The 12196-nt window shown below is 38.5% G+C and overlaps 1 protein-coding gene across 1 annotated transcript; it reads right to left on the bottom strand.

Moving 5' to 3' along the window:
- Positions 1-585: 585 nt before the first annotated feature.
- LOC145049785 (uncharacterized) lies at positions 586-2715 on the bottom strand. Its single transcript, XM_078998143.1, has 2 exons — positions 1501-2715; positions 586-1371 (listed from the first exon to the last, which is right to left on the bottom strand). Exons 1-2 carry the CDS (start codon positions 2713-2715, stop codon positions 586-588), a joined length of 2001 nt encoding a protein of 666 aa, XP_078854269.1.
- Positions 2716-12196: the final 9481 nt, after the last annotated feature.

Genomic DNA, 12196 nt, shown 5'->3' with positions numbered 1-12196 from the left:
TGCGTTTACACGGCCCGTGTAAATTAAAGGAGAGAATTTACATGGCCGTGTAAATCCCTGAATCAGATATACTGCGTTTAATCGTTTACACGGCCCGTGTAAATGAAAGGCATAAGTTTACACGGCCGTGTAAACTTCTAAAAAGGCCAAAAAAAAATTGATTTTTTTCACTTTTTGAAATTGCAACCCGCTAAACCTCTACTGCCTGAAAAATGATTTTTAACCCTCTTTTAGCATGAAAAAATACTTGGAAGTTTGAAAACAAAGAAAATACTACGAAAATATATGAAATGACAAAATACCCCCGGGTTGCCTCCCGGTTAGCCGCCCCTTTTTAATGTCATTGGCTCGACTTGGACCCCAACTATTTGTGCTTCAGTCTGGGTACGTGGGCCTCTCTAACATATCATCACTCCTCACATGCTTCTTGTCATTAATAAACTCTAAAATCTCCAACACTTCATTATCCATATCAAACTTCTTTGCAAGCTCTTTGGCTTTGTCCCTGTCTAGTTTCCGTGACAAAACAAATTCTAGAAATTCATTGTGAGACAAGTTCAAACCCTTTTTTTGTTGAGGGATTGATCAAATTGAAAAATTAACAGATTGAACATCAAAAGGAGTCTTTTTTGCTTCATGCACATTGAAGTTGATAACTTCACCATCAAATTCCATACTCAAAGTTCCATTGTAGACATCGATTTTTGTTTTAGAAGTTTTAAGAAAAGGTCTACCCAAAAGTATGGAACTTGAACTTGGAGAGTCATCATCTCCCATATCTAAGACATAAAAATCAGCCGGGAAGACAAATTCATCGACTTGCACTAACACGTTCTCTAATACTCCCTTTGGGTGTACCAAAGACCGGTCAGCAAGTTGGATGATCACACCGGTTTTGCTCAATCTTCCTACACCAATTGATTTGAAAAGAGAATATGGTAGGACATTTATGGATGCACCTAGATCAAGCATAGCTCGGGGTACATAAAGATTTCCCAACTTGCAAGGCACGGTAAAGACACCGGGATCCTTGCACTTCGGGGGCATCCTCTTTTGCAAAACCGCGGATACATGCTCCCCAACCGTTACGACTTGATTTCCTTTTAATTTCTTTTTAGATACACAAAGATCCTTAAGGAACCTTGCATATCTAGGTACCTTCTTGATGACCTCGAGGAGTGTAATGTTGATTTGAACTCTCTTGAACATTTGCATGATCTCATTCTCCTCCCGTTCTTTCTTTGTGCTCTTTAATCTTTCGGGAAATGGAGCAGGTGTGGCTTTAGACTCAGTGATGAAGGGCTTCTTTTCAATTGTTTTCTCTTCCTCCTTCTCTTCTTTGGTCGTCTCTTCAACTACTATTTCTTCTTCCTTTTGATCAACCGACAATTTTGGACCATCATAACCCTTCCCGCTTCTCAATGTGATGGCACATACATTGTGCCTTGGGTTTGCTTCAGTTTGGGCAGGCAACTTTCCTTAAGATTCTAGTTTGCTTACGGAAATAGCAAGCTGTGAAACTTGTTTCTGTAAGTTCTTTATGCTTTCTTTTGTCTCTTGTTGGAAAACTTGTGTACTAGTTGCCAAACTTTTCACTATGTCCTCTAAAGGCATACTTGATGAACCCACTTGTTGAGGAGGGTGTTGTGGTTGCCTTGGCTGAAAGTTTTGTGGTGGAAAAGGTAGTCTTTGTTGGTATTGATGTGGTTGACTTGGTTGGTAGTTCCCTTGTTGATTTCCTCCCCATCCTTGATTGTTGTTCCATCTTTGATCACCTCGTGGCTGCTCATATCCCCTTTGACTAGATCCAAGAAAACCTCCCATGGCTTTTGCTTCTTCATAATCTTCCTCTTGAAGTTGAGGGCACATGTCGGTTGGATGTCCAACTTGTGTACAAATACCACAAGGTCTAACTGTTGGTGGTTGCACGCCCTTGTCCTTTGCAAGCATCATTACTACCTTAATCAACTCAGAAAGTTGACTTTCAATTTTTGGGGTAGAAATTTCTTTCACTCCTCTTGGTGCATCACTGTACCATTCTTCTTCTTGGACTGTGTGCTTGGACTCTTCTGCCATGTTCTTGATAAGAACTCTGATTTCTGTTGGAGTCTTATCAGCTATAGATCCACCACTTGATGCATTGAGTAATCTCCTATCCCAAGATGACATTCCTTCACAAAAATACTGCAGCAACTGATATTCTATAATCCCATGTTGTGGACATCTTGAGCACAATTTCTTGAACCGTTCCCAATAAGTATGCAAGGCTTCTCTCTTTTTTTGCTTGATACCAATTATCTCTCTACGTAAAGCTGAAGCTCTCATTTCTAGAAAATATTTATCCAGAAACATCCTTGTAAGTTCATTCCATGTTGTGACTGACCCCGGTGGTAAGTCATACAACCACTCCTTGGCTGAATCTTGTAAAGCAAAGGGGAATGCCCTTAACTTGATTTGATCTTCTGTGACTTCATGTGGCTTCATATCCACACAAACAACATGAAATTCCTTAAGGAATTTATGTGGGTCTTCATTCTCAAGACCACAGAATGAGGGTAACAAATGGATGAGTCCAGACTTGAGTTCAAAGTTGATTGCTGCAGGGTAATTTATACACAAAGGTTGTTGGGTGACATCTTGAGTGGCCCATTGTCTAAAGGTTTGTTCAGGTGGTGGACGTGGAGGATTTTGATTTCCTCCATGGTTATCTGCCATGGTAGGAGTAGGTGAAGATGGTGGGGTGATACTTTTGGATGTTGGAGAGGATGTGGTTGATGGATTTGATGAAGAAGCTCCGGATTGTTGTTGTTTCTTTAAAAGTCTGGCTTGCTTCCTTCTCTGTTTAGCAGATTTTCTATCTCCAAATCAACTGGTAAAGGTGTACCTGTGCGAAAAGATCTTCGCATAAAAAATTAGTACTACCGTATCCCCGGAAACGACGCCAATTTGTTTGGCTGTCAAACCAACAAATGATGGGATAAAATAATATTAACAAAGCTCAAATCACTGCTATTTCTAATACTAAAAATAGTATAGAGTAAGCAGGGTCGATCCACAGAAATACAGGACTTCTTATCTTGCCATATTTTCACACATAATACAAATAATATTAAGATGGGGGATTGTGTTTGAACTTGAATTAAACTTCATAAATAAGAAAGATTGATAACAAACACAGTAAAAGAAGTACATTTCTGATTCTGACTCTTATACATGTATTATGTTGAAAGATGTAATATGATTATAACTCATGTTCAATCTAGGTTGGTATGTTGGATATTAATAAACTCTAATATCCAAATTGGCAAAAGTATTTTATTCAAAACAAGCTCTTCAAATAAAACTTCATTTAATTGATTCAATTCAAATAAGCTCTTGCATCAAATCATTAAATGACATTAAGTTCTTGCACTAATTACCAACAAGGTTTAACATTCCTCTTAAGCTTGGGAATATAAACATTTAATCTTTGATTGCACTAATTTTGATTTAATTACAACCAAGTAAGTGTGTGTTACTAACATCAAATCATAAAACATATACGAATATCATAATTTGATTAACTAGATTGACTAGAACCCTAATTCATTGATCAAGTGAAAAAGAGAACCAAACAAACACATGATTAAGATCAATCAAAGATTACTAGATGTTAAACACAAGTAAAATTCAAGTTACAACCTAACAACACATACTTAAGAATTTAGATTCGGAAATGATAATGAAATCAACCACACATGTCTAGGTTGAACTACAAATCAAACAAGTTTAAACTTCAAATTGACTTACAAAAAGGAAATTAAAGTGTTAATCTATTTGCCAAAGTTCTGAAAATCTCCTTGTTTCTTCCCAAAATACGACCTAACTACTAACAAAACCGGTTGTCTCAATTATAAGAGGATAAAACCACTTTAAAACTGTCGAGACGTTTACACGGCCCGTGTAAATTAAAGGGTGAAATTTACACGACCGTGTAAACAATAAAAGTAAAATGCTCAATTCTTCAAGGCCTCCGAAGTAGAATGCCCTTGCATGTACGTTTACACGGCCCGTGTAAATTAAAGGGGATCATTTACACGGCCGTGTAAACTTCTGAAAAGCCAAATTCTTCATTCTCTCACTTCTTTGCTCCAAAACTTCTGTAACTCTGTCTCCAGTTCTTTTAAACTTCCTCCAACGATTTCCAACCTTCAAAAAGTCCCTGAAATATCATAAAAGTGTGTGAATGGAATTGCATCATGAAAAATCCCGAAAAATATGCAAAATTCATGAGTTTAAACCTAAATGCAATGCACTTTTATGAACTAAAACTACAAAATGAATGCATGAAATGCACCTAACAATAGAGCATAAATTTCCTGTTGAAAGCTGATGTTTAAGTTTGAATTTTGTTTTGCTGTTGTAACTTGTATTCCCCCCCCCCCCCTTAAAACTTGAAGAAAACATGAAAACATAGGGTTTAGAACTCACCTTATTTAATTCCTTGTGGTGGAAGGCTTAGGATGAGGAGTTTCAAGTCAAGAACACTTGAAAGACGCTTGAAGATTTGAAGATCCTAAGAACAAATATGTAGATATTTGTGTAAATGATTTACAAATTGTATAAAGATGTGAAGATTGTGTAGGTGTTGAAAGAAGATACTTACCAACTAGGAGGAAAGCTCAATAACACTTCTTGAAAGGATCGTAGTTTAGAGAGAGAGAGAGAGAGAGAGAGAGAGAGAGAGAGAGAGAAGTTTGCTTTTATAGAGAATGTGACAATCTTGGAGGAGAATTAATTATCTCCTGGGATTTGTTTATAGGGATTTCATAAATGTAGATTTGATGGGTTGTTAGGAGAAGTGATGAAAAGGACAATGAATTGACTAGCTAGAGAGTGAATAGTGACATAAAATAGATATAAATGTGGTTTGTGTCATAACTTTATTGGAAAAATCAAAAGTGTCTTTATGTCCTTTTGATATTATCCAAAACAAAAACATGATTTATAATTAATAAAATCTTCATGATGCGGATAATATATGAGTTTAGAGGGTTTGCGATGTCAAAAATATGAATTGGGTGAAAATCCCACGTCAAAAACATCAAAATCGGACTCAAAATGTGAAACTGGTCAAAAACCGGACTTGAGATGCGAAACTGCGAAGGTGAGAGGGTTGGATGCGAAGGGAAGGTTCGCTGCTAGAGGAGTGCGTGACCTGCGAGAGTCTGCTGAGTGCAAAAGTTGGGTTTGGTGCGAGGGCTTGAGGTTCGCAGCGAAAGTCGGACCAGGTGCGAACCTCGGATGGGGGTGCTAAAGTCAGACGGAAATGCAAGACTCGGATGGTGATGCGAAACTCTCTTATTCGAGCAGATGTGAAAGTCATCTGTTCCTACGAGAGGTATGGGCAGCGAAGGTCCTCGGTCCAAAAGTGGTATCGCAGCCTGAGAGGTTTTGTAGTCTAAGAGGTTTCGTAGTCTGAGAGGGTTCACATCTTAGGTGCTAATTTTCATATTAACTTCCCGTTTCGAGGGGGTTTCGACCAATTGAAGGGTTGGGATGGCATGAGTGTTTATGAAAAAGTTGGAAGAGATTTTAAGAAAGATTTTGGAGAGAGAGATATAGCGAGAGAGATTGAGAGAGATTTTTGTTGTAGCATTTGTTAGTGTTTTGCCCCGTAGTGCTAGGATTGTAAACTCCACTACACCTTGTTACGAGTGTTATACACCCCCAAAGGATACATAATTGAGTTTTATTGAGTTGTTACGTCACTGACCCTATTTAGGGTTTAGATTGTCTTAACATTTGAAACTTTCGAGTGATACTTTGTATTTAGATAGAGAGTTGTACATTAGTAAATGCCCTAACATACAAGCACTAGTTGAGTTGACCGGTTTGACCCGTTGACTTTGTTTGAGTTTGACTTGACTAGAAATTGATGGTTTCCATACTAGATGACTGGGCCAGCTTTCAATATCGAGGCCTCTCATCATTTTATTTCATCTTTCATCTATCCTTCTTTTCCCAATATATTGATATGTATAAAATACATATACAATTTAAATCAAGAAAAACATGTATACATCGTTCATCCAGCATAGCTATCAAGAACACATATAATATGCTCGTATAGCACGTAATATATATTAAATACTTCATATCTATGTGTAAGATGAAGTTACTAGACACTCACTTGTTATAGTGATGACTCGTAATTTGGGCAAAGCTTTGCTTTTAACAATTTTCTTTTCCTCCGACGAAACCTAATATCATTATTATTAGATTTTAGTCTAATATCTATTACGACTAATTATTAGTCTAGATTCATCATTAAATCAAAGTCTACTTTCATGATCTATCAAGTAAGGAACAACCAGGTAGGATCATATCGGATGTAGGGTCTGTTTGGTATAAGTACTATACTGTTTGGAAAGCCCACTTTAAACACCTCACTAAATCACAGCCTAGACATCATCCCCGTAAGTAGATCAATCAGTATAACAACTTTGAATCACTGATAAATCTTGTTTATAGGTTCATAATAACGAGAATGAACTTAAACATAAGTTATACTTAAAGTAGAGTAAGCATAACTCACTTACAAGGGGGTTTAGCTAGGAGTCGGGCTCTGTAGGGGCAGAACTTCTGAGCCGAAAGCTCTTCTTCTTGGAGCCTTCTGGTGCTCCGGGACTCGCCTCTAACACTTGGAAAGTACTATGGAAGGGGAGGGGCAAAGGAGGGTATTTGAGAGAGAAAGCATGGTTTTGGTGTGAGGAAATAAGGTGATTTACACCTCTATTTATAGGCTGAGGAATTGCATTACGCAAGACGTAACTTCGGAGAACGTAGGGTGTACGCGGTTCACTGGGCATACCAAGCCCTACATTGGTTGTACGCAGGCCACGTGTTGAGATCCGGTGCGAAGCCGTGGGGAGAAAGGTGGAGCTGGGAATGTGCCACGTGTCAGCCTCATATCTTAACCCATACTTTAATTATCTTCTAAATTCAATAACTTTCGCATATGAGTTACGTTTTTGACATTCTTTATATCCACGTGTAGGTATAGACGTGATCTACAACTTTCGTATAGACTTTGTCGGCTAATTTTGACTTTATTTTTAAGGTTGTATTTTAACAGACTTAGATAGTTAAAGTCCATTAAAAATTCATAACTTTGTCATCTGACGTCCAATTTTGTCTATCTTTGTATCGTTAAGTTCCTATTAACGAGATATTCGATTCGTATTTAGATTGTGTCTACTAAAAATCGATAAATCTAAAATTAGATTTCCGGGTTGCATACTGCTATGCCAAATCTTAGAAAAATAATAACTTCCTCTAATGAAGTCAGATTTGGATGCTCTCTATATGCATGCTCTCGGTTTAACGTATACTACGACTTTTGTTTAGGTTACTAAGGCTAAAAATATGTTATAGCAACTCACTTTTTACGATACACAGTGTCGTGCCGGTTTTGCCGTAAAATTTCGATATGTCATAACTTCTTTGTTATAAGTCGGATTTCAGTGTTCTTTAAATCCCCAAAATCCTTGTTACGACTACTTCAACTTTCTTTAAATATATTGGGTCAAATCTTCATTCTATTTTTGACGCATATTTTTTTTTTATTATTTTATTATATCGTTATAGGCGCGTATATGCACATAAAACACATAATACTCAAATAATTCTTTTTCATTAATTCAAGCAACTTGATTTACCAATAACACTGAAGACATTCACCCATAAAAAATTCCAAGTAAAGCTTAACAAGGCCAATTTTAAAAGATTTAAGTAGATTAATATTATATTTCAATTTGTGTTGCAAAAGATAGATGATGACGTCTGGTCGTTGAAAAAGATTGTTAAAATAATGAATATCATAAAAGATGTGCGTTTTAAAGATACTCTTTAGAATTTTATGTATAAAATCATCAATGGCAATAACGAAGAACCAGCGTTCACAATTGTTGATATTATTTTAATGAACCAGAATGATCTTGTGACGATGTTCAAGCTGTTAAGCACAATGGATCAAAAATTCATATATTCCATCAATCATAATATTTACAACACTGGCTACAAGCATGTGAGGTCATTCATGTGATTTTATTATTCCCAAGTATCGCAATGTGATTTTGCTTAGGAAAAATAATACAAGAGAATAGTTGCAGCTCCCGATAGTAAGGTAGAGAACATTTTAACGTATAAGTACAGTGAATTTATTATGTAACCTTAGGGTCTGTCTACATGATTTAGAAGAAATATGGACCTTCTAAAACTTTTTCTTCTAAGGTAGACGACAAAGAAATATTTCCTGCACCAACCATACATAATATGATTATTTGAGTTACAACATGCGACTCAATTATGAGAATGACCAAAATTATATTATAGAGCATTTAGCTTGGTGGTTGGCTATACAAAAATCATTGTTGATTGTACCATATATGAAAGATCTGTATGCCCAATAGTTAATAGAAAATGATATTGCTAGATAATATATGATCCTAAAGGGTCATATTCACAACTTCATACAATTGATTATTTTATAACATCCAGAATTAGAAAGACTAAGAAAGGAAAGGAAAACCCTAAGTCAAAGAGGTCAACTCGTTGATTCTAGGGTGGAACTCGACGAGTCCGAGCGGGATCCGGGTTAAAGAGTAAGTGACCGAATCGACGAGTCGGAGAGTGGACTCGGCGAGTCCGGTCTGGATTGGGCAACCCTAAGTTTGGGAATTGGTGCCCTATTTAAACGTCTAATTCTCTTCCCTAGGGTTCCTATACAGTCTCTCTCACCCAGAATACCGAACCCTAGACACCATACCCATTTTGAGTAAGATCTAGCCTTGGTGAAGTGATTTGAAGCTTGGAAGAGAAGGAGGTTCATAGTGGTGCAAGAGGAAGCCTAGGATACAGCGTTGGTGTGACTTTTCAGATCCTTTGAGGTAATAAGCTAACCTTATTGCATTAAGATCTATCTTATGATTGAGATTTGGGAATTTTGAGTATGGGGAGGTTTATTTCAAGTTTGGAGTAGATCTGAGGTTGCTACCTCAGATCTAGGCAATTAAGGATCCAGAAAGCCATAAAGTTTATGCCAATAAGTTGTTGGTGAAGCCCCTTTGTCACAAACCCTAGCTCTAGGGTTTTTTAAGCCTATAGCTCCTTGGTTTCACGTAAAGTTTTCAACTTTACATGAGGAATGGACTGTGGAAGAGTGGATCTACAAGATGGAGCCCCTGCATGGCTCGGAAATCCACTGTATGGATTAAGAGTTGAAGCTACTCGGCGAGTCACATGGGTGGACTCGGCGAGTTGGATGAAGATAGGCAGGAACTCTACGAGTTCGAAGAACAACTCGGCGAGTCTGTTGAATTTGCTATGGACTCTGCGAGTCTGTTCTTGGACTCGAGGAGTTGGATCGTAGAACCTCAACCTTTCCGGGTTAAGACTTAGATCGGTGACTGGAGTGGTGACTTAGTGAGTTGGGTAGGATGGGACTCAGAGATCGTTGAACTCGACGAGTCTTGGGGTGACTTGGCGAGTTGAGTCGTGTTATGGGAGTTTCTGAATTCATGGACTCGACGAGTCTTGGGGTGACTCGGCGAGTAGAGCCAGTCAAGAAGGTTGACTTTGACCAGGACTTTGACTTTGTCAAGAATGGACTTAGATGACTTCTAGAGTTCTGATTGGATCTAAGTGTTATGTATATTGATATTGGTAGCTCGGGGAGCTAGTGGAGCAGCGGTTCAGAAAATTGTCGGTCAGCAGTCAGAGGGTTATCAGCAAGAGTTCCGTAGTGCAGGTGAGTTTCCCTTTGTGTGAATGGGTCTACGGCCACAATGTCGGCTCATGTAGTTATGAGTAGGAAGACTCGGGGGTTAGCCCTAGGCACTGTTTGCTAGTATGATATTCAGGACCAAGGTCCGATGTCGGGCGGGTGGCCAAGGAATGGTTTGCATGATAGAGTATACTTGTTTTCTGTGTGATGCATGTATGTGCCTGGTAGGAAGGTGAGTATGGGCGAGGTCCCGTATCTCACCAATAACAGAGTATGGATGGTGTTCCATATCTCATTAGTAGCAGAGCATGGGCGAAGCCCGAGATAGGTATGGAGTGAGTGTGGGCGTGGGCCCGTATCTCACTTACCGTAGGAGCTTGGACGGGGTTCCACGACTCACTAGTGATAGGATAGGGGCAAGGCCCAAGACAGGCAAGGCCTAAGGACAAGAATACAGTAGGCTATGTTCAGATATGTGTTATATGCTAATTGTATTATGTGGTTAGCGGGCAGGGCCCAGAGACAGGCGGGGCCTAAGAGAAACATATATGTATCCGAGCAGGGCTCGAAGCCAGGCGGGGTTGTTGTAGCGGGTGAGGCCCGGAATAGTGGGCGTGGCCCAGTATGTGTTTATGCAGGGTATGTGGTAGGTTGGGGGAACTCACTAAGCTTCGTGCTTACGGTTTTCAGTTTTGGTTTCAGGTACTTCCAGTAACGGAGGGAAGAGCTCGGGGTGATCGCATGACACAAACCATTGATTAGTCAGCTTGGGATGTTTTACTCTGATAATGATATTATGTTTTGGAATTAATACTCTGAATTATATTATGCTTTATGATATGTTTTTATAAATATGAATTTAGTAATGATTTAAGGAAAAAATTTTGGTACGGATTTTTGGGACGTTACATATGTTGGATTAATGTCTAAGTCCATAACTATAATTGGTAAGACTTGACCCGACCCGGCATGGTCCATTTGGGTTGCATGGCATCAAGCACTTGGATAGACTAAATGAGAGAAATAAGACATGTATGGTTATTAATATATTATAAGTTCTAGTATATTAATAATAAGAATAATAAGATTATTTAATTAGTATTGATCAAGAATTAATCTAGGATTAATTAAGTGATCAAAAGAAGACTAATTAAATATATGGGTTGATTGTGTAAATCATCCATACTTATATAGTGGGCTAATGCTCCATGAATTATCTAGTTGGGTTAAAACCCATATGATGCTCCATGGATGCTCCATGGTGTTTTTGTACCCATGGATCATGGAAATGAAAGGCCATGTCAATTAGGGTTTACATGGTGTAACCCTAACCATATATGCATCTTATTCTTGACCAAAATGGGCACTAGTATCATGCTAGAGAGGGCTAGCCGATTTTCATGAAGTGTAGAATTCTCTTAAGTTATTCCAAGTGTATTTGGTGTTGTGTGAACCATTTGAGGTGTCACACTTGAGGCACTTGGCACTCAAGCTTCATGAAGACTTTCTACATGAAAGAGGTATGTGTTCTATCTGGTTATATTCATTGTTTTGTATGCTAGATTAGGATAATACCTTGGATGTTCATATTTGCATGTATAATAGAGAAAACATAGATCCAAGGTATTTAGGGTTGCATGTACACTTAGGAGTATTAGAATGCTCAAAACCCAACAGTGGTATCAGAGCCAAGGCTTGTTTTCTTGTTATACTTGCAAAATGTAAGGCCGTAAATTTTCAAAATAATTTTTCATTTCCAAAACCACATAATGTATCACATCACAAATCAAAATCCATAATCAATTATGTTTAAAAAAACAAATCCCAAGATCTCTGATATAAAAATCTCCATCAGTGTGTGTGTACGTGTCAAGCCGTCGCCTTCCCACAGTCCTCGCTGGTACCTGAGACATCAAACATAACAACTGTAAGCATAAATGCTTAGTGAGTTCCCCAAAATACCACATACAAAAAATACGCCACTCGAGGCTAACCCGACCCTCTGGTTGAGATGTCTCAGCGGGACCTTCCAGTCCCGCAGCTCGTCGGACCCTCTGGTCCAGTCATAGCTCATTGGGCCCTTTGGCCCGATCTGAATTGTTGGACCCTCCGGTCCGGTCTATATAGTCATACAGCATACAATAACACATAGCATACAATCTCATAAATAGCACATAATCTCATACATAACACATAAGACCCTCTGGTCAACTCATAATACCACTCAAGGTAACATATAGTGAGAAGACTCACCTCGCGAATATCGATAGCTAGCAAATCCCAAAATCACACGTGCTCGATCCTCTGAGCTACAATCTCCCTATAACATCATATGTCTCTAATTAACACTTTTTAACACTAAGGTTGACTACCCCTAAGAAGTCAACACTGGTCAACTCTTGGTCAACGGTCAACGGTCAACTTTGACCG

Source organism: Lactuca serriola, chromosome 5 (genome assembly GCF_051521515.1).
Source record: "Lactuca serriola cultivar US96UC23 chromosome 5, Lser_US96UC23_V15, whole genome shotgun sequence".
Classification (NCBI taxonomy): Eukaryota; Viridiplantae; Streptophyta; class Magnoliopsida; order Asterales; family Asteraceae; genus Lactuca; species Lactuca serriola.
This window is presented reverse-complemented; position numbering and strand designations above follow the sequence as displayed.

Excerpts from the sequence above, each read along its gene's own strand:
- LOC145049785 (XM_078998143.1), bottom strand. The coding sequence starts at position 2,715 with ATGGCAGATAACCATGGAGGAAATCAAAATCCTCCACGTCCACCACCT. Across the intron at positions 1,372-1,500 it reads TTTCACAGCTTGCTATTTCC|GAAGAAGAAATAGTAGTTGA; the intron begins GTAAGCAAACTA and ends GTTGATCAAAAG.